Source organism: Colossoma macropomum, unplaced genomic scaffold (assembly GCF_904425465.1).
Source record: "Colossoma macropomum unplaced genomic scaffold, Colossoma_macropomum, whole genome shotgun sequence".
Taxonomy (NCBI): Eukaryota; Metazoa; Chordata; class Actinopteri; order Characiformes; family Serrasalmidae; genus Colossoma; species Colossoma macropomum.
In genome coordinates, this window is record NW_023494805.1 from 14,740,130 (window position 1) to 14,764,071 (window position 23,942).

At 37.3% G+C, this 23,942-nt stretch overlaps 1 protein-coding gene and 1 long non-coding RNA gene across 2 annotated transcripts in view; both read left to right on the forward strand.

Annotated features, from left to right (window-relative positions):
- Nucleotides 1-23,464, forward strand: part of LOC118826225 (serine/threonine-protein kinase ppk4-like) — a 36,930-nt gene extending 13,466 nt beyond the window's left edge. The window contains exons 2-6 of the mRNA XM_036597129.1: nt 16,866-17,029; nt 17,136-17,356; nt 21,536-21,665; nt 22,457-22,557; nt 22,645-23,464. Of these exons, the coding sequence (XP_036453022.1) occupies nt 17,145-17,356; nt 21,536-21,665; nt 22,457-22,557; nt 22,645-22,783 (582 nt within the window). The 5' untranslated portion in view covers nt 16,866-17,029; nt 17,136-17,144 and the 3' untranslated portion in view covers nt 22,784-23,464. The remainder of the gene's footprint in view (nt 1-16,865; nt 17,030-17,135; nt 17,357-21,535; nt 21,666-22,456; nt 22,558-22,644) is intronic.
- On the forward strand, nt 101-4,905 carry LOC118826226. The gene is made up of 5 exons (XR_005008728.1): nt 101-208; nt 311-474; nt 797-1,024; nt 3,494-3,559; nt 3,652-4,905. It is a non-coding gene; the product is annotated as an uncharacterized LOC118826226 (long non-coding RNA).
- Nucleotides 23,465-23,942: the final 478 nt, after the last annotated feature.

Sequence of the window (23,942 nt, forward strand, 5' to 3'; positions counted from 1 at the left end):
GAAGACAAAATTTTTGGATATCTTGTTCTTCAACTTTGTGAATACACACTAGAAGAATACATCCAAGACCATCTGCCAGAAGACAGCAGTGAGCAGCTTGCTGTCCTGAAGAAAACTGCAAAGGAGGTGCTATGCAGCCTTGAAGTTCTTTACAGTGAAGATATCAAAGTGCTCCATTGGGACATCAAACCCCAGAATGTTCTGATTGGTAGGAGTTCTTCTTGTTGCTCTTTAATTTGTTTGTCAAAATGAAAACACTTGAATTCAGCCACTCAATCAATATTTTTGATGTAATAATCATTTTTTACAGATATAACTGGTAAGGCGAGATTAGCTGATTTTGGTATAAGCCGGAGGCTGAATTTAGGACAAACAACTTTGCACACTAGTGCTGCTGGAACAAAGTGCTGGAAAGCCAGAGAGACCATTGAAGAGGACGATAACAGTGCATACAAGAGGAGTTCTGACATTCAGGTAATGTACTGAAACTGAAATAGAGAGTTAGATTTTTGAATGTAAAACTCATATAAGAATATATATAATAAGAATATAAATTGCCATTGCTGTTAACTAGAGGTCACAACTCTTATCCACAAAGGGCTGGTGTGGCTGAAGGTTTTCTTTTGAATGAAGCTGAAGTACACCTGGCTCCACTCGTTCAATCAGTTGGTTTCAGTGTTCAAACAGCTGATGAGTTATATCAGGTGTGCTTGGTTGGAATGTAAATGTGTGGCTACACCTGTGCTTTGTGGAGAAGATTGGTCGCACTGGCAGGTAACTGTTACACCTGTTTTAGGTTGCAGGAATGTTAGTGTATTACATCCTCTCTCGTGGACACCATCCTTTTGGTAAAGGGGCTCGTTGTGAAATTAACATTCTTGATGGGAAATACTCACTGGAACATCTGCAAGATGATGTGGCAAAGGACCTGGTGGAGTGGATGATCAATGAAGATGTAAAGGACAGACCTAAAGTAAAGGAGGCCCTCGCTCATCCCTTCTTTTGGACAGATGAAAAATAAGATGTAATTTAAACTTTTGATCTCTTTTCAATGTTTAAGTAGATTGTAGGGCCAGAAAAGCTTTCTACCATGCATTAGGAGGAGCTCCCAACTCCAAATGGACAGTTCTTATCAAATCTCAGGTAGTATTCTCAATGTGGCTTCTTTACAATATTTTCTGTATAGCCTCATCATATTATTCACTCAATTGTAACATCTAAATAAGTTGATTATGTACTGGTAAGAAACCCATCAGTGTTACCTTAAACCACTGTGAAGATTAACGTACTGAACAGCGTTGCTTAATATACTGTATTAATAACTAAATTAAATATGCTATATTAATAAGTATAATTAAATATAAAATGCAAGACTCTAAAAGCTCTCCCACTTTAATGTTAAGTTTTTTGTAGTCCTTTAAATACAGGTTGGTGTGAGATGTTATCTGATTTACTCTAGGTTTAGAGGAACAGGCGTGTCTGATCCTAGTGATATGCTGAATATAAATCATTGGATTTATAGATTTGACAGTATTTTTTTAAATGTGATGCCATTTTGTTCCAAATATTCAAATGTCAGAAAAAATAAATAGTGTGCTATATCCGTAAAACATCAAGTGTTGTGATATTACATTTTTGTCATGTTGCCCAGCTGTTGGGCACCTCTGGTTCAAAATATCTTCGATCCTTGCCATGACTTGGTAGCTTCAGCTGTTTCTTGTCAGCTCATCAAGACCTGCAAGTCCAGTAGACTGAAATTTTGGCTCTGTTTTTTTTTTTATCTTTCTTTTTGTCTGCACTTTTGAGCACCTAGAGTATTGTGCTAATGTCAGAGACCACCATTCATTTACTTTATTTTCAAAACAACCTTAAAGTACAAGTTATTCATTTTTCAAGAGCTATTTCTGACAAGATTAGATATAAGATAATCCACTTGCATAGGAAGGGAAACGAGAAGTGAAAAATAAGTAAACAAAACAAAATAAAACAAAACAAAACAAAAAAACAAAAAAGAAAACAAAACAGAATTTCAAAAGACTGAACTTTGGAGGCATGAAGAATATCCCTGCAGATTTCTTTGAAAAACTGAAAGCAAGTCTCCCAAAAAGATTGGAAGCTGTGATAAAGACAAAATTGGACACACTAAATACTGAAAAATATTACATCATATTTATTTGCTGAGGATTTTGTCATTTTCTGTTTCATGAAATTTCATAAACTGAACTGTGACAAAGTTGGCATCCTATGACAGTGCCACATCTAAAGTCACTGAGCTCTTCAATATGACATCCTCATGTTTGTCTATGGAAATTGCATGGCTCTGTGCTTGAATTTAGCAATTGGTGTGGCTGAAACACCAGAAGTAAATACTTAGGAGGGGTGTCTAAATACTTTGTCCATATGGTATATATGGTCAAATAGTATATAGTATAGTATATAGTAGGAGTAGCATCTTGTGAGCTTCAGAATGTCTGGCAGTATGCTTTTAAGACAGGAGGGGGCATTTTGTGTTCTAGTTAAATCTATGAGACTATGTTAACTATAAATGGACTAGTCTTTTCATCCAACTTGTGTAGACATCTTGTTTCCATATACTGGTTTCTTAGACCAACATAGAACTGCCAAATAGAAAATCTATATTGGCATATCGCCTTTTACGTTTTCTACATTTTCCTAGAAGAGTGAAGTACTTACAGAACTATCTCAATCCTGATGAGGAGCTCCTTCATGCCATAGAAAAATGGCCATGGGAAAGACCTTCTCAGAATGGAAAACAAAAGTAGATTTGATCAGAACCCAGAGAGAGTTTCTTTTCAGCACTAACTCACATTCTCATAAACACAATGCAACATAAATCTCACACATGTCCTAGCAACACAGTTTTTATTCTGAAGGTCTGGAGGAAATAGTTATATTTTTAAGAGAGTTCAACATGGGATCCAATAGTATTCATTCACTGTTTCAATACTAGTTTTAACAAGCCCTCCACTCAGCCTTGACATTTCCCCTCGAGGGAATCTCCAACACCATCTTAAGGTCTGTTCCATTACTTTTTAGCTCAAATTAAGTGTGCTAGATGAGCCCATGGAGGGGCAACAGATCAAGCGTACACAAGTGTTGACTTCGGCAGTAAAAAACATCGCACATTGGACCAATTCCCTTTTTAACCAGAACAAATTGGTGGACAAAGCTGTTTATAAGCTACAGCAGTAAACTACTTTAAAATGCATAACATTTCAAAACAAAAACATTTGATTTGTTTGGCTTTAGGATACAAACCACTCCATTGTTTATAAATTACTGCTTAACAAAAACAAAAAGCAAGGCAATACACCATGAATTTAAACCAAAGCTCATATACAGACAAAATATATTATATTCAAACTTTAAAAAAATGTTCAAAGCTATGTTCAAGCTTTTTTGCATTGCAAAGTTTACATAGCTAGCTGATTTGTTTTTCAATAAATGCTTGTTTATAAATGTTTTTCCACAGTTGCCTGCTGAAATTGTTGAACTTGCTTGGCCTACTGCGATTCATACAGCATCTGTATGAACACTAGTGAGTTCCATTTATAGATATACATACATTATTAAAGTGTATTAAATTGTTGTGTCAGATCACATATAATTGATTCCTTTCTGTGTGTGTAGCTCTGATGATGCAGAAAAAGTAAACCTGATGACCATATTCCCTGACCTTTTTGGAAATGCTTTCAAGTTTGCCAAAGTGAGAGGATGGAACTCTACACCAAGTCTGAGAAAATGGCTCAGATCTGTACCGGTGATATGATGACTGAACAACATGAATTAAAGGTTAAATGATGTGACCTCATCAGTTTTTGGTTTTCACCAGCATTATGATATCAGCATTATAAAACAATTATTCAAATCTGTAATGAGATAAAGTGATTTGAAGTGGAAGTAAGCACTTTTATGTATTTTCATCACTTCCCAATACTTTTGTATTTAAAAGTAAAGTGGATTCTGGGGTTCTGGGCCATCAGGTGATCTGAAACACTTTAAGAGCTTCCAATTCCACCATCAGCATCATCAACTAATCTTTTTAAATATGTAAAAAGAAATAATGTAAACAGATTAATTAAAGTGACAGAAGTAATTTTAAGGGAAACTCCTTTCTTTCACTGTTGTTACTTGGGAATGCACTAATAGTAAAATATGACTGTTTGAGCGCTGTAACACACAGACCACTTCAGCTGTAATTGTGAGGAGCACACATGATTAGGATATGATGTTATGATATGTGATGCTAGGATAGGAGTTTGCTCTGGGCCAGTACAGTTACATGCCACTTATCTTGTCACTCACGCTTGGTCACAAGAAAACACCACCACCACCACCAATCGCTCCACTCAAACAGGAAAGGTATAAAGCTATGTTTCAGATGTTAACGTCTAAGTATATTTGGAGACCCATTTTAGTCCCTGCCCCCTCCCTCATCGAACCATGTCGAAAAACTTGGAAGTGCATCCCCTCGTGGTGACAGCGTAGTAGTGTCGCTTCTCTTGCAGTGGAAAATGCCACCAGAGCTGTTGCTAAAACGTGGAAGTGTGAAAATGGTCTATTTTATCTAACATTTATCGAACATTTCATTGATTTCTATGGAGGCAAGTTATATCACGATAATTATTGTTATTGTTTTATCGCCCAGCCCTATTTATCAGTTTATGTTATGTGGGAATGTTGTTCTCATGAACACAGTGCAACATCAGTTAGCATCTAAGATTTTTATCGATGAACCCCACTCTTGGTACACACCTAATTTTACCAAATAAACTTTTTCTTTACTCAAGGCAAATTAACTTTAATTTGTCAGCTTTATTTCTCTCTTACCTATTGTCTATTTTTTCTCTGAGGTCTTATGTACCACAAAACAATTATTATTCATTTTTACATGATTGTTTATTAAACAGGCCGTTTTTGTTTGTGCCTTTAAGGGAGAGATATGTAAATAATCTCTATTTTGTTTGACTGTATTTGTGCATCATTCAAAGGCAGTTCTTGGAACTTCAGACACAGCCCGCCTTCTGTGCTTGGACTGGCTCAGGTGGGTTGATTTAAGCCTGCTTTCATCATGCTACATCATTATTAGCAATTAAAGGTAGGTGTATATATACATATATATATATATATATATATACATATACACACACATATACATATATATATATATATACATATATATACATATATATATATATATATATTACAGATCAAATGAGTTATTTTGAGCCTGCATTCATATCTTTACATGATCACTATTAAAGTCATGTGTACACTTAACTCTGTTTTCACAAATCAGGTAAATGCCTAAAACAAGTGAATTTACAAGGTTTTGGTATTTTTTTGCATATGAAATGAAACTCCAAAGTCCAATTTGAACCTGGTGTCATGCATCTGGTTGGTCACCTTTGAAGTTATGAGCGTTAGACAATAAATCCCCTTAAGTGTATTATTGGCGGATTTTGGCGCGCGTGCGCACACATACACAAGCGCGCGCGCCAAAATCCGCCAATAAGCGCAGCTACTGCACGGCTTCGGGGAGAGCGGGGCGGGGGAAGAGTAGGAGAGAGAAGGTGGATCATAACATTTGTTTATCAGAGACAAACTTCCATTAAAAAAACAAAACAAAAACAAACAAACGAAAAAATACCCGACTTTTTACTCTTTTTTAGGGGTACTGGGACTCAATTTGGAAAGGGCTAGACACGGCTATGACCTGAACTATAATGACCTTTGGTAGAATTAATCTAGCTTTCTGTAATTACAATAGAAAGCGAAATGTTCAAAATAGTCCAAAGCAGCAGGAGGAGGGGTAGCACAAGAGTACCGCCCAGTATTTAAGCTCTAAATAGGAAGAGAAACGCGGTTTCGCTTTCCGCGCACTTCAAACCCTTGGGCTAAACTTTCCAACACGAAAATACCCAAAACTGTAAGTGCAGTTATTATTTTTAACAACAACGCATGACTTTTCAGTTACATCGTGGCTTATCGCAGGTACATTGTGCGGACTGGGTATCTATACTAAAACGACAGGTGTGCAGATTTAAGCCGAATAGGGCGGATAATACATTTTCGCTTTTCCTACCTTTTCTTAAAGTATTTTCTGAATTAGACTGATATTTTAGTACTAACTCGTGGTGTTGCGCGGTCATAGCGGTCAAAAGGAGGTAAGATAAATATCCACAAAACGAATTATCAATATGTTCATTTACTTTTCCAAAATCCTCCACGGAAAAAGAAGACTACAACAATATGCATTATACACAACCTTTATTCTTAAGTTGCTACGGTTCTAAGGTGCATTAAACTACTCGTGGATGTGGAATTATCCTTTCTTCTCTCCCCCGAGAGGCGGTTGGATGTCTGCATGCAGCTCGGTAAACTTGGGGTTGATATTGGATATTCAGCGGATATTCGCGTATAAACTCGCGTTTATATTTCGTCAAAGTACTCGATCTTTCCATTTCACCGAGTAGATATGATGAAAATAGGAAGAATCACTGCAGTAGGCGCCGAAAACGGTAAGGGACCGTCGGTAAAGTGCGGGTACTGATTAAAAACGTAAAACATTCAAAGACATGAGGAGCCTGTTGGTGTTATTTATAAAGACTTGAAACCTACTGAAATAGAAAGATGATGTGAAAATCAATAACTGAGACTAACAAGTATACATCTGACCTGATCTGACAAACATGCTACAACCTTTAGATTGATAAAATTTGCCTTAGTTGGACTGCAGAGATTATTTTTTATATGTAATTAATTGCTACTGTGAGACGTCCATGAGACATACACATCTAAAATGACTTGTAGTGTAGAGGTACCCATCCTGCAAAAACAATACAACCTTTAGTTTGATAACACACTCCTTTTTTTATTTTTTATGACATTTAAATTCCTAGTGTCTCGGCTGAATTTTAATGAATTTTTTATAGAAATAAATTACACAATGTCACAGCCATATGACTTACAGATCTAAAACGACTTGTAATGTACAGAGACACGCCTGACAAACATACTACAACCTTTAGTTTGGTGAAATATGCCTCGACTGAATTGTAATGAATTCTTTATAGAATTAAATTACTACTGTGTCACATCCATATGACTTACAGATCTAAAATCACTTGTAGTGTACAGAGACACGCCTGACAAACATACTACAACCTTTAGTTTGGTGAAATATGCCTCGACTGAATTTTAATGAATTTTTTTATAGAAATAAATCGCAATTGTGTCACATCCATATGACTTACAGATCTAAAATCACTTGTAGTGTAGAGAGACACGCCTGACAAACATACTACAACCTTTATTTTGGTAAAATATGCCTCGACTGAATTTTAATTTAAAATTTTAATTTTAAATTTTCTTGAAATAAAATGATACTGTGATACAATTGTAGTGTACACTGATTTGCAGTGAACATGTCACAAACCTATTTCAACCTTTTGTTTACTAAATTTATTCTTTGATTGGATTTTAATTTCCTGCAATGGACTTGCGACCTGTCCAGGGTGTTTTCTGCCTTTCGCCAAATGACTGCTGGGATACGCACATCTCATGAACCTTTGGTTTGGAAAACATGCAATATATATATAAGGAGTTTTAGGAGCATGTTATGCAAAGCTGCGCCGTGGGCATTTTAATTTTGGGCAATACATTTTAACTTTGTCATGTTTTGCAGTCCTACTAGAATATTCAATGTACATGCACTAGAATTTTCCTGAAAAACCTTTCTCAGACAAACTACAACCTTATTAGCATATTGTGGAAGAATTAGTTTTTTCTGGAACAAATAATTTGTCGCACATGAACAACACACAGTAGTCTGATTGTCATTATTATTTCATGAATGAAGTGTTGCTAAGGCACATCCATGTGACAAAAAATTATATTCATCTTTAAAAAACAAAGAAATAAAACTGACAAAAGTGTATCCAGTCTACATTAAGTACAAACTGCCATCATTTCATTCAAAGATGCGCAGAATTAAAATAATAAATTCTGGGGTATGAATTGCTGAACAGCTGACTATAACTTACACAACACTAAACTAACAATACATTAAAAATTAAAATTATTTGTTGCAATGTTTCTATTTTAAAAATACTTACTTCGCAGTACATATATCTTCCTGAACTACTTTTCTTACACATCCGTTTCACACATTTCACATTTCCATGTTATTTCCTCATCAGGAACAGCACCTGGTATCATTCCAAAGCAGTCTGCATGGAGCCAACTTTTACAAGTTCCACGTTATATAAATAGCCAAATAGAAGAAAGTGTGTGATAACAGTACCAGCAAATTTTGGATTCAAACATTTTAAAATTTCAGCATAATAATAATTTTCTGAAAATCTCTTAAAAACAAAAATCAGTGAAACAATGCAGCAGCCACACCAGAATCCAACTATCAAGATCTCTATGTCATAAGGATGTGACAAAGTGGTAATTTATTTCTAGAAAAAATTTATTAAAATTCAGTCAAGGCATATTTTACCAAACTAAAGGTTGTAGTATGTTTGTCAGGCGTGTCTCTGTACACTACAAGTGATTTTAGATCTGTAAGTCATATGGATGTGACACAATAGCGATTTATTTCTATAAAAAATTCATTCAAATTCATTTGAGGCGTTTTTTTCAAACTAAAGGTTGTAGTATGTTTGTCAGGCGTGTCTCTCTACACTACAAGTCATTTTAGATCTGTAAGTCATATGGATGTGACACAGTAGTAATTTAATTCTATAAAGAATTCATTACAATTCAGTCGAGGCATATTTCACCAAACTAAAGGTTGTAGTATGTTTGTCAGGCATGTCTCTGTACACTACAAGTGATTTTAGATCTGTACGTCATATGGATGTGACACAGTAGTAATTTAATTCTATAAAGAATTCATTACAATTCAGTCGAGACACTAGGAATTTAAATGTCATAAAAAATAAAAAAAGGAGTGTGTTATCAAACTAAAAGTTGTATTGTTTTTGCAGGATGGGTACCTCTACACTACAAGTCATTTTAGATGTGTATGTCTCATGGACGTCTCACAGTAGCAATTAATTACATATAAAAAATAATCTCTGCAGTCCAACTAAGGCAAATTTTATCAATCTAAAGGTTGTAGTATGTTTGTCAGATCAGGTCAGATGTATACTTGTTAGTCTCAGTTATTGATTTTCACATCATCTTTCTATTTCAGTAGGTTTCAAGTCTTTATAAATAACACCAACAGGCTCCTCATGTCTTTGAATGTTTTACGTTTTTAATCAGTACCCGCACTTTACCGACGGTCCCTTACCGTTTTCGGCGCCTACTCCAGCGATTCTGCCTATTTTCATCATAAGTGCTCGGTGAAATGGAAAGATCGAGTACTTTGACGTAATATAATGATTGTAGTTTGTTGTCTGTTTTATCCCGATTTTGAAAATTTTATTTCAGAATTTTTAAGACTTTGTTTGTGAGCGATAGGAGGGGCGAAACGCGAATATCCGCTGAATATCCAATATCAACCCAACTTTACCGACCTTCTGCATGCCGAGTGACGGGCGGAAGTGGCGGTTCTTGTGAGGGCAGGAAGCAGCCACTTCACCGTCGCTGCACCATCACTTCACCGGCAGCGTTATGAACATTATTACGTTGCTATAATAACCCGGTGAAGTGCGGTGTTATGGTCAGTTCAGTTGCCCCTATTCCCCCCTCATTGCGCCTATCGAAATCATGACGTCTTCAGTCGACGCTCCTCTGCGGGGCTTAGATAAGCTTAATTCGTTTGTTTTTGTACCGTAATATCGTCCTATTCCTCGCGGTAAGCGAATTATCACATTGTTTGTAAAATGACTTGTAGTTAAACACGTTTTAAAGTATAAAATGTGTTGTTAGCAGATGTTTTAATGCTCAAACACTACGTGGGCTATCTTGCTAATGCTAGCTTTGGCTCCGTTTTCAACTACTCCGAGTAAAAAAGATTTAATGCGCCATTTCTGGTTTAATTACCGTACATGCAGACACATTTTGTTGTTCAGACTTGAGTGATTTTAAGGTGTATTTATGTCCCATATCCTCATCAGTCTTGCTACGTTCTGTAAATGGATTTGAAACATTTGTTGCTGAAATAAATAAACTGCATGAAGTTACACAGCACAGGAATTAGTCTGTGTTATTATTGTTAGACTACGTATCTCAGTGCACCTAAGAAGTTGGTTTCCCTGTAGTCTTTGAGACTGAAGTCTTACTGTTATGGTACTAATGTGACTGTCTTTACAGTAACTTTTATTCATATTTTATTATCTTTAGAACTGAGAATACAGGGGGAACATCTTTAACCAGAGCCTGAGAAAAGTGGTTTCCCCTTGTATATTACAGCTGGAGTGGATTTAAAGTACAGCAATGATGCTGATCATCTATTTCTGTGCATTAACATTTCACTCAGTAACTTTTATTCATATTATACCTACCGGTCGCTAATAACACTGCCAGTCATAGGCGTAGCCCCTTTTTAGGGGTGCTCAAGTTGTCTCTGATAAGCAAATCCACTTTATCTACTTTATCTATATTACTTCCTGATTCTTCATTTATTCATCACCATGGGGAAGATTAAAGAATACATAAATGACCTTCATAAATTAGGCAGTGACTATAAAATAAATAGCTACACACTTGAATATGTCAATATCCACTGTTGGGAAATGAACCCTATCAAACCAAGCATATCACTGTAAAATTTGGTGATGGCCTTAAAATTAAGCAAATTAATTTAGCACCAAGTTATGACGCTGCATGTTTTTGTTATTGGTCTGTGGAACTGCCACTTTCTGTGAGTTACCATGTTTTCAATCACTGTAAAAGATGCTCAAAACTTCTTTTATGAATTGTGATTGTTTCTGAACAACTGCACAGCCAATTCAGATCCAAAAGAGCGTACTGATGTTTCATCATTGTCTGATGAAATGTGACTGACAAGTGGCGTTTATTTCTATTTGTGTGTTTTCTTGTTCAGAAAGATAATCTGAGACATAAATCCAGTAAAATTTGGTAGATCACATTTAGCACTGAGAAGTCACATGATAAATGGTGGAAGAACAGATGAAACAGAAGAAAAAGCAAAGCAAAAAAAAAAACTGTCACCATGCAGGCTGGTTAGAGGGCCAAAAATCACTCATGATTGAATCACAGTTGGAGATCTGCAGAAGATAGTATCATTTTGGTGTCACCAAAACTACAATAAGATGCCACCTCTGTGCCAGCAGACTCTTTAGAGGGCATGCTACAAGAAAGTCTAATCACAATTGTAAGCAGCTGGAGTTAACTAGACCTTATTGGAACTTTGTTTGGAATTGGCCTCTGTGGTCAAATGAGACAAAAATAGAGCATTTTGAAAACACTGAAGGTGGGCTTGGTGCAAAAAGGATGGTTATACAGAAAATAACGTCTTCTACTCTTTTAAGTATTGTGGAGGATCTGTAATGTTTTGTGGCTGTTTTTTTTTCCAAAGGCCCTGGAGCTGTCTTAGAATATATGATGAAGTACCAGGAGATGTTTAATGCAAATCTGGCTGTGTCTGCCAAAAAGCTAAAACTGGGTTGTGGTCAGATCTTCCAGAAGGACACTGATCTAAAACGTGTCCAAATCCACACAAAAATGGTTCAGTGACCCCAGAATCACACTTTTGGCATGGTTATCTCAGTCCCCTGACCTAAACCCAATTGAAAACGTGGGTTGAGCTGAAGAAGAGATTCCATAAGAGAGGATCCTGAAGGATCAAGAGAAATTTATGTCATCAAACGTTATACGAGAAGACTCATTGGAGTTATGTTGTCAAAAAGACAAAATACAAAATGCAGGGAAGCCTATAATTGTGACAGTTTAATTAAAAAAATATATTTTTGATAAGGCTTTTTCTTTCTTAGACAAAATTTACTTCAATTAAAAGTTAGATTTCATACACAATAGATTTTCACTATATGGCCAAAAGTATGTGGACACCTGACCATCACACCGTAGGCATTAATATGGACTTATCCTCTCTTTCGCAGCTATAACAGCCTCCATTTTTCTGGGAAGGCTTTCCAGAAGATTTTGGAGTATGTCTGTGGAAATCTGTGCCCATTCAGACAAACTTTACTGTTGGCTCTATGCATTCCAGTGGGTAGCATTATCCTGGTATCTGCCAAACTCACATTCATCCATCAGACTGGCAGATAGTGAAGTGTGATTCATTACTCCAGAGAACACGTTTCCAGTGCAATACGAGTCTAGCTGCTCGGCTATGGAAACCCAGTTTATGACACTCCTTACACACAGTTCTTTTGTTGTTCTTCCAGAGGCCGTTTGGAATTCTGTACACTCTCACAAAAAAGGTACAAAACGGTCATTGGGGCAATACCCCTCTTGTCACTGGGGTGGTATCCTCAAGGGTACATCTCAGTACCTTTAGTCAGGGAACATAACTGTATCATAATCCATTGATATTATATTTTGTATGTTGTGTTGACTCCACACACCCTGTCTCGTCTCCAGGCTTTTTATTTTATTTTAAAACATTAGTTTATGAAAAGGTACAAATACATACTTTTCACCTGGGAAAAACTTATTTAAGGTGCACAATTAGACCTTAGAATCACTGTTGTACCTTTGAGGGAACATTTACATTGTTTGTACCTTAATGAATCTTGTACCTTTATTTTTAACAGTGTAGTGAGTGATGCAAGAGAGGATAGGTGATTTTTACACACTATGGCCCCACTCTTCGAGTTTGTGTGGTCTACTACTTCGTGGCTGAGCGGCTGCTACTCCAAAAGCTTCTATTTCACAATAAAAGTGCTAATAGTTGGCAGATCTAGCAGGGCAGAAATTTCACAAAAAAGATTTGTGGCAAAGGTGATATCCTGAGCACTTCAGTATGACCCATTCTTCTGCCCATGTTTGTCTATAAAGATTACTTGGCTATGTGCTTAATTTTATACACCTGTTAGTAATGGGTGTGGCTGAAACACCTGAGCTAAATAATTAGAAGGGGTTTTCATATATTTTTGGCTAAATAGTCTATTTCCAGTGTGAGACTGAGCTAAATAAACACAAAGACATTTTTAAGGGTTTTATAATGGTCTGAACCACAAGGAATCTGCAACTTTTGCAAAGCGGAGGAGAAGCTGAGCGCATATTTATGGGCAGTGTAATGGGCAGGAAGTTCAACACCACATCATACATCACACAATATGGAGAGATTAAAGAAATTAGCACTTATTGTGGTTCCACCAGGTTTAATTCTTTCTAATTAACTCATGTTAGCTAGTGCCTTGAACACCACGACTAGCAAAAAAATAACATATTTCTAATGTGAACTACTACAGGGCTAAGGGGTACTCCTCATCTATTTCTCAAGATTTTTTTAGCAAATTCATTGATAACAGTGTACAGGATGGTACAAATGCCAGTGAAATATTTTTAAATTTCGAATGTGAGAAAAACTGTCCTATTGTTTTGCCCCACGTTCACTTTCTGTGTGGTAAATCTCTGGTTCAGTTTTACCTGCCCATTTTTTTGATTGGTTATCTCATGAAAAGCAATGCATGATCAGCAAAACTTTTCCATGGAAGCTGAACATTTTTTAACCACAAGGATATGCAGCGAAACAAAGGAGCCTACATGTCATAGTTAGGACATAATGCTGTTTTGGGCAGAATACACTCCACCATCTGAACAGCAGGAGAAAGGTCATGTTCTTCTAGACTTATGCCTTCAATTTTTCATTATTTCAGCATCAGCATAAAAGCAATAGCCAACTGTGTTGGCAAAAAATGAGTCCTAGGGGCTGTAAAAAAGGGAAGCAGGAGTCTTGTGAAACACCATATTGAAATCTTCTATGTTCGACAAAACGTAACATAGTGACAAAACCTAAACCCAAGTAAGACCTGAACCAGGCTAGAACTTGTCTGTCTTAACAGACTGTGTTTTCAAGTTTTCAACTTCGATTGTATCAGCAGCACAAGAAGTGTTTAAAAGTTTCCTCTGTCTGAAGCCTCCAAGAAGCCACTAAGCTGATACAGTTTTTCATTGTGTAACATGCCCAAAAACATATTACTAATTACCTTCATTGCTTTAGAAACAAATAATATTGTCAAAACACTAGAAAAGATAGACCAAAGCCTACAGTATAAAAGCATCCTCTCTTGAGAAGACTTTTAGCTGCTGTTTGTCCTTATGTCCACCAGGTGTTAAGAGTGCACCAATGTGTACCATTTTGAAAAACATGCAGTAATGAACACCTTTCTGATACATTTAAAAAGATTAACTTAAAATGAACTGAAACATGAGCTCAGACACTGCTCCACTTAACTAGAGAAGGTGAAAACACTTAAATATAATGAACACCTAAAAAGTTTGAGTGCTGATCACTGCTAAAATCACTAGGGGATATCAAAGCACTGCATTCACCCCAGATATCCAGACTGCTGCTCAACTGATTAACTATTAATTAGCTTATAAGTTATGGCATATGGCATAAGCTAAGGTATAAGTTGACCTTGTATCCCAATGGTGTCATCTCTGTACTAATAAGTTTTATATTTTGCACATGATATCATCTTTCAATTACATTTTCCCTCTCTTTTTCAGGGATTTCTTTTGTAGGAGTGTGCAGGATCTTGAACTGATAAATCTGAAACGTATGAATATAAAGTGCTAAGCTGGATGCTCCAGTTTATCTGACATTAAACAGTCAATGGCAATACAAATACAATGGAAAGAATTTTCAGTACCATTTCCAGTTCCAGTTGCGGCGCCAAGGACCACAAGCCCCATAATACAATGCATTATTGACAAAAACCTAAAAAAGTTGCAGAGACTACTCAGAGGATGTGATATTAATGAACTCTATGCTTCTGCGCTCTGGAATGATGATCTTACCCTGCTGTCGGCTGCAGTTGTATGTGCAAATGAAGAGATTTGTAACTTTCTCCTGAGAGAGCAGGCAGACCCTAATAAAATTTCAGCAAATGGGCTAGCACCACTGCACTATGCTGCACTTACACAAGGAGTTCCACTCAGTATAGTGAAAAGATTACTTGCAGCGAAAGCCAATCCAGAAGGTCATCAAACACAATTTTTTACACCATTACAGTTTGCTGCCGGTAATAACAGAATGGATGTGGTCAAAGCACTTATAGAAGCCGGTGCTTATATTGAAAGGAATCATGGAGTGGACCCAGACATGGATAAGAAACTAGAGACTATTATTCATCAGTTACCTTCAGGGAGTGAAGTTTTTGATAAATGCAGGCTCTTTTTTGAATTGACTATTGCAGTTTCCAAGAGAACCCAGGTAGAGGTTTTCAACCTCTTTAAGGAACAATTTCTTGAGGAGCATCCATTCAGCCATATTACCCTACTTGAAAATTACTTTACTGTTGTGGGTCAAGGTGCTGAACAATATCGGCAAAGTAGCATCAAGTGGCTGAAGGACTCCAAGAATACTGACACTTATATTGAGGGGTTCATCCAACGCTTTCCCAGAATACCTCATGAGTATCAGATAATTGCACTGAACACCTTGCAGGCTGTAATTTTCATGATGAAAGAAATATCTCTCCAAGTATTTGACGAGATTGTACCCATTCTGATCAAAAGTGTACAACCTGCTGGCTCCCCTCAGGGAGAAGTATTCAATCAGCTGATACTAAACATACTTTGTGTGACTATGGAGAAGTCCTTAAAGCACAACGCTGGTGCTGATGGTCTTGACGTTTCTGTTCTTCAAAACTTATGCAGGGGTCTTTTACCTCTCACTAGTCCTAAGTATTCACCCGATGTCAGCATTCTTACTTACCGCTTGTTTGCTGATCTTTATGAGTTCATCCCAGAACATATTCATTCATGTGGATTACTCTCAGTGCCTGATAGGGTACTTGATGCTGCAGAGATAAGGATGGATGATGTCATTAAGGACAAGCTGCACAAACTGGACACAGATCTCAAACATCCACAAAGTTCAGGTGCCTCAGATAGTTTATGTGAGGGAGCAGAGAACATGCTGTCAAAGAAGAAGAAGAAGAAGAAGAAAAAGAAGAAGAAGAAAGAAGCCCAGCAGGAGATGACATCAAAAGAAGATGAGGGACAAGAAACAAAAGAGTGGGCAGATTCAGATACAGCCATGACTTCAGTTGAAGAGTCAAATTCCAGCGTGCAGCCATTTTCATCTACTACAGACAATTTAACTTTACCAAAAAGATGGCGCCAACACAGCCAACGTTGGAGGCCAAAGCTGGAGAAACTTGCTAACATAGATGCAAGTAAAGTTTATAGACTGGGGAGTCTTACAATTGGTGTTGACCCAGAGTTCCAGATAGCTAAAGGAAGTGATGGAACAGAGGTTTTTCTTGGTCTGAGGGATGATGGCACTGAGGTAGCTGTCAAACGAATGCTTAAGTCCAATTATCAAGCCCTCAAAAACGAAGAGGAGTTTTTACGGCTTCCAGAACTCGACAATCCTTCTATTGTGCGATATGTGGATTTTGCAGAAGACAAAATTTTTGGATATCTTGTTCTTCAACTTTGTGAATACACACTAGAAGAATACATCCAAGACCATCTGCCAGAAGACAGTAGTGAGCAGCTTGCTGTCCTGAAGAAAATTGTGAAGGAGGTGCTGTGCAGCCTTAGAGTTCTTCACAGTGAAGATATCAAAGTGCTCCATCGGGATATCAAACCCCAGAATGTTCTGATTGGTAGGAGTTCTTCTTATTGCTCTTTAATTTGCTTATCAAAATTAAAACACTTGAATCCAGCCACTCAATCAATATGTTCTGAGATTTGATGTAATAATAATTTTAATTTTTTTACAGATATAACTGGAAAGGCGAGATTATCTGATTTTGGTATAAGCCGGAGGCTGAATTTAGGACAAACAACTTTGCGCACTAGCGCTGCTGGAACAAAGTACTGGAAAGCCAGGGAGACCATTGAAGAGGACGATAACAGTGCATACAAGAGGAGTTCTGACATTCAGGTAATGTACTGAGATTTTTGCTTTGTAAAACTGAGAATATAAACTACCATTGCTATTTATGGGTAAGGCTGGTGACACTGGCAGGTAACTGTTACACCTGTTTTAGGTTGCAGGAATGTTAGTGTATTACATCCTCTCTCGTGGACACCATCCTTTTGGTAAAGGGGCTCGTTGTGAAAGTAACATTCTTGATGGAAAATACTCGCTGGAACATCTGGAAGATGACGTGGCAAAGGACCTGGTGGAGTGGATGATCAATGAAGATGTAAAGGAGAGGCCTAAAGTAGAGGAGGCCCTCGCTCATCCTTTCTTTTGGACAGATGAAAAGTAAGACATAATTCAAACTTTTGATCTCCTAAATAAGTTGAATGTTTAAGTAGATTGTAGGGCCAGAAAAGATTTCTACCATGCATTCGGAGGAGCTGCCCTACCCCAACTGCAAATAGACAATTCAACTTGGTAGTACTCTTTCAGGCTGGGGGACGTTTTCCACAAATGGTCACTTCTGATCAGAATTATGGTCAGAATCTTGGCTTTAAATAACAGTTGGGTCATGATAAGGAGGGAAAGAACTCAGAGTTTGGTTAGAGGGACAAAAAGAGTGAAACGATCTCTTAGAAAAGGGGATTCTGTGGAAAGACCAGACCCTCTATCTATCCATCCATCCATCCATCCATTCATCCATCCATCCATCCATCTATCTATCTATGAAGATTAACTTACTCAACAGCATTGCTTATACTATGTTAATAACTATAATTACATATATAATGCAACACAGACTCCAAAAGCTCTCCCACTTCAATGTTAACAGTTTACCAATGTAGACACACTATAGTCCTTTAAATACAGGTCGGTGTAAGACCAAAAACCACTGTAAATGTTATCTGATTGCTACTCTAGGTTTCTCACTTAGAGTAATGAGCAGGGTGTTTAGAACAGGTTGTCTGACCCTGGTGATATTGTTCTGCAGAGTTTGCTTTCAACTCTCATCTAACACACCTGAACAAATTAATAAAGGTGTCCTGGAGCACCTGAACATTAGAGTCTGGTGGTCCGGGCTATGTGGCAACATTCATCACTATTGTGATAAATTACTTCACATTTTTTCACAGTAAGCTTTTCTGAGCATATCATAGACATCAACAGTACTTAACATCACTTCCCCACTGCATGTTTGACTACAAAGATAAAATAATTAATCCTGCATAATTGGTTTTAGTTTAGCACTGTATGTGAAATGTTGAATACAAATCATTGGATTTATAGATTTGACCGTATTTTTTAAAATACGTTTTCTGAAGAGATTATATAAGATAATCCACTTACAGAGGAAGGGGAACGAAAGGTGAAAATTAGAAAAAAAAAAACAGGAATTCAAAAAATTTCTTCTAACAGCCGTGCAAAACCTAGTAGACCACCAAAACTGCTGCTGGTGTTCTCAAAACAATTGACTGATCAACTCAGAGTTAACATCATTGAATGCGTTTGGAATTACATGATCGTGAGAAAGCAGAAATGCAACCAACTTCTATAAATGAACTTTGGATATATGAAAAATATCCCTGCTGGTTTCTTTGAAAAACTGAATGTAAATCCCATTAAAAAGAATGGAAGCTGTAATGAAGAGAAAAGGTGGACACACTAAATACTGAAAAATTTAAACACACTAATACTGAAAAAAAGTAGTTGCTGTGGATTTTGTCATTTTTTGTTTTAATATGTCTTAATGGCTGTTTTGAGTGAAGATAAATGATAAATGAGGTAATTTTTTTATTTTGATTTATATGGCATCATCATTTGCATTACAACTGCATCTACACTACATGGCCAAAAGTATGCGGACACCTGACCATTACACCTATATAAGCTTGTTGAATATCCCATTGCAAAACCATGGGCAGTAGTTTTATCTTAATTTAGGAATCTTACAGCATCTTAAGTTAGGAAATGTTCCTTGATCGAAGTCAAAAATCACCTGTCATGTCTGTTACACCCTTCCTGGATCGGGGCCTTGTCGTGGCGGAAAGGCTTGTGTGGTCTAGGGATCTTCAGAGCTAAGTCGTCGGGAGCAATATGCTCCTGGTAGGGTCTCCCAGGGTGAACAGGTCTTGAGTGAAGACCCAGACTAACTCGATCCAAAAACCATCCATGAAAAACGGACACAGAAGATCGTGTACCCTGTCCGGGAGAGGGTCACCGGGACCTACCCCTGAAGCCAGGCCTGGGGGTAGCGTCCCTCGGCGAGCGCTACATTTTGTAGTTAACTACATTTTTTTGTAGCTAATAGCCGTAGCCGCTACAGTTTTGTGAAATGTAGTTAATAGCTGTAGTGCATACAAATTTTTGTGTAGCTATAGTGATAATTTTCACTACATTTTCGCTACAGGCTTTAGGCAGTCCGCGCAAAATGTGAACCATAGAACAAGGTCGTTAACTGGGCTGGTGGCGACTGTGCAACCCTGACTGACCCACTGACAGTTCGAGCAAACGGTCATGCGCTTGCCCCACACGCTGATCTCCGCTTACTAGTAGGCTTAACTCAGTGGTCGGCAACTGAAATGGTAAGAAGAGGCATTTTGTCCTTTCAACAAAAATGAAACCACCTTGGGAGGCACAACATTTTATGTCCGTTTTACCATCTTGGCTGTATGTCTCAGTATGTGCTGATGTGCTACTATAGGCTAAAAATTAAATAAACGCAAACACAGACTTACTTTGCTCTGCTTTAACCTTTAGCTCAGCTGTAGCCGCTTTTCTCGCATCTCAGGAAACTTCTCCACGAGTTTCTTGTAACATGTCTCTCAATGTTCGACTTTTTATGAAGCTGAAGTCGCTTCTCATTCTCCAGCTTCTCATACGAATTGTCCTGTTTTGTTTGTGAGTTGTTGTAGATTAAACATATCAGGAAACCAGCTGAGTGATTATAAATGCAAATAAGTCCCTCCATCTCCAAATTATCGATGTTCATCTTAAATCTTTCTCTTTGCCTTTTCGTTATCTGCGTTGCTGTGTGACCAGCAGTCGGTCTTCAGCGTTAAAGGTTGGTGAATTAGCAGTTATACATTAACCCCAGCGTTTAAGACCATTTATTGTGAAAATGGTGCTAAAACTGTGTGTTACAAAGATTTTACAGCAAAGGAGGATTATGTTATTTTACCTAAAAATCTAGTTCTGCTGTGGAGCCGCGACAGCTCTGCAGCAGTGGAGAGATTATTCAGGCCTGATTCTCACCCCAAACAGAGCCAGGGTCACTGATGAGAACTTTGAAGCTAAATTGTTGCTGAAGTTTAACAAAGGACTCTGAATGTCATGTCTGTACATATCTGGCTGAAATGTTTACATTGGAGCAGTGTTATTTCCAATATTGGCAGTGCTTTGCATAACGTTGTTTGGTTTGTATTTGGTTATTTTTGTTGATTTTTGTAAGGAAAAACCTGGAATGATTAACTTTGCCTTTAGTCTAAATTTTTGTTGGATATCACACCTTTGGTTGGGTAAGTTTGATTGTTGGTTACACTTAAACTCACTTTTTGGTGATCTTTTTGTATATTTGCAGCTTTTTAATTTGTATGTTTCTTTCTGGCACATGATTAAATGCAGTGTCTTGTTCACACTGTCACTTGGGCTTGTTTGGTGTGTCAGGAGGAGATTCACAAACATTCTGACAATCACGCTATTAAAGTAGCTAAAAAGTAGTGCACTACTTTGCAAAAAGTAGCTAAAAAGTAGCCACTACTTTTTCTGGAAAAGTAGCTAAATTGTAGCTAGCTACATATTTTGGTAAAGTAGCTACAAAGTAGCTAACTACAAATGTTTCAGCAGCTATCCCAACCCTGCTTATAAGTCAAGGCAATTTTTTCAGTTTTCAAAGTAGATGAATGTAACGTCATTTTACTAGCTAGTATTGAAATATGCTGCCCGTCACTGCATAAAATGATAGAAACAGACAGCTTGGGCTGACAGAGGAAAGGAGATTTTTACACTACATCCTACATCCTTCAGCTCTCAGTGTGCGCACTCTTTGAGTTTGCTTGGGCTTCTGCATCATGGCTGTGCTGTTGTTGCTCATAGACGCTTCCATTTCACAATAATATCACTTACAGCTGACCAGAGAAGATCTAGCAGGGCAGAAAGTTCATGACCTGAATTGTGAAAGTTGGCATCCTATGACAGTGCCATGTTTAAAGTCACTGAGCTCTTCAGTATGACTGGAATGTGGCTAAAACACAAGAACTAGGAGGGATGTCTACATACTTTTGTCCATGTAGTATATAGACTTTAAAGTTGGAGTAGCATCATGGAGCAGCTTCAGAGTGTCTGGCAGTATGTTTTTCAGACAAGAGGGGACGTTATGCATTCTAGTTAAGTCAATGAGATTATGCTGACTATAAATGGACTAGTCTTTTCATCCAACTTGTGTAAACATCTAAGTTCCATAAACATAGAACTGGGAAAAAGCAAATCTATATTGTATTTTGCTGTGTTGCTTTCACATTTTCTTAGGAGAGTGGAGTACTTACAGAAACTGGGGAATGTGAAGGAGGTGCAGTACTATCTCAGTCCTGATGAGGAGCTCCTTCATGCCATAGAAATAATGGCCATGGGGAAGACCTTCTCAGAGTGGAAAACAAAAGTAGGTTTGACCTGAGAGAGTTTCTTTTTAACACTGACTCACATTCTCATAAGCACAGTGCAACATAAATCTCACACATGTTCTAGTGAGACAGTTTTCATTCTGAAGGTCTGGAGGAAATAGCTATATTATTAAGAGACTTGGTCTCATCATTTCCCCTCGAGGGAATCTCCAACACCATCTTAAGTTCTGTTCCATTACTTTTTTTTAGCTCAAATTAAGTGTCTTAGATAACCCCTTGGAGGGGCAACAGATCACACTTCAGCACTAGAAATCATTGCAACCTGGACCAATTCCTTTTTTAACCAGAACAGATTTGTGGACAAAGCTGTTTATAAGCTACAGCAGTAAACTACTTTAAAATGCATAACATTTCAAAACAATAATATTTGTTTTGCTGGGCTTTAGGATACAAACTACTACATATCTTTTACATAACTGCTTTACAACAAAACAGAAAGGCAGTACACCATGGTTTTAAACCAAAGCTCATATACAGACAAAGCAAATTTCATATATATTATGTTCAAACTTTTTCCATTGTAAAGTTTACATAGCTAGCTGATTGGCCCACTGAAGTTAATTAAGCCGAGGGTGAGTGCATACTCTTTGAAAAATCCACCTCTCACTATCTCCTCCTCCCCTTGTGCTGCGAGTGGCCACTTACTAATGTAGGTGATGCACATCCATGTGGTGAGTCAAAGCTGATGATGGCCTGTGAAGAAAGTATTGAAATAATACCATGGTTTTTTTTTTTAAATAAATGCTTGTTTATATGTGTTTTTCCACAGTTGCCTGCTGAAATTGTGCACAAAGTAGATGGTAAGAAAAAGCCCTACCCAGAGAACTTACTTGGCCTGTTGCGATTCATACGGAATCTGTATGAACACTAGTGAGTTCCATTTATAGATATACATACATTATTAAAGTGATTCTTTGTGTCAGATCACATATAATTGATTCCTTTCTGTGTGTGTAGCTCTGATGATGCAGAAAAAGTAAACCTGATGACCATATTCCCTGACCTTTTTGGAAATGCTTTCAAGTTTGCCAAAGTGAGAGGATGGAACTCTACACCAAGTCTGAGAAAATGGCTCAGATCTGTACCGGTGTTATGATGACTGAACAACATGACCTAAACGTTATGTGACCTCATCCGTTTTTGGTTTTCACCACTGTTATGATATCAGCATTGTAAAATAATTACTCAAATCTGTAATAAGAAAAAGCGATTTGTTTATATTTTTATCACTTCCCAATACTTTTGTACTTAAAAGTAAGGTGGATTCTGGGGTTCTGGGCCATCAGGTGATCTGAGACACTTTAAGAGGTTCCAATTCCACCATCAGCATCATCAACTAATCTTTTTACATATGTGAAAAGAAATACAGTAAACAGATTAATTAAAGTGACAAAAGTCATTTCTAAGGTGAACTCAAACAAGGTAATGGTTTAATCAATCAGGGCCTGCATCATAAATATAACTATATGACCTGATGTTCCATAAAACCTGAATCCACCCTAATGTCGAAAAATAAAAATATACAGGTTTTGTTTCTGTCCTGTGAAAGTGTTCCTGTCAGAGCTGATGTTTACTGCTGTGTCACAGTTTATCACTTTAGATTTTTTGGGAAATGTATTTTCTCATGAATACAGTTCAACATCTCTTAGCTTTAAGATTTTTGTCGGTGAACACCACTTTTGATAAATATCACTATATTAGCCTTATTTTACCAAAAACGTTGTTATCTTAAATAAACTCTACTTTTACTCAAGATGAGTAAAATTTGTCAGCTTTATTTCTCTCTTTCCCTATTGCCTTTTTTTCTTGAGGTCTACTTATGTTCTACATAATGTTTATGTGCTTTTATAAGGACACTAAAAAAGGTAAAAATCACACAATTACAAACATAGAGGTCATTTTCACAGTGCGCCGCCTGTGACTTATTTGGTTAAAATTCCATTCTATTCAGAAACACATTGGAAAGAATCCCAATCACTTTTATGTATTATCAGTGCTTCCCGTTACTTTTGAACTTCTTTCTGTTTAAAAGTAAGGTGGATTATTCGGTGGCCGACGAGGCGCAACACACTGTGAAATTAAAAAACGAGATGCCACCTCAGAAAACCATAAATCAAATAACAATTTTTAATTAAACACACCTCAAATTCATAGACGCTCCGCAAGCTCAGTAAATGCTTTTATCAAAATGACTAAACCAGCACTACAAACGTGCTACAAATACAGAAAACACACGGAGAATCTCTGCAGAGGCA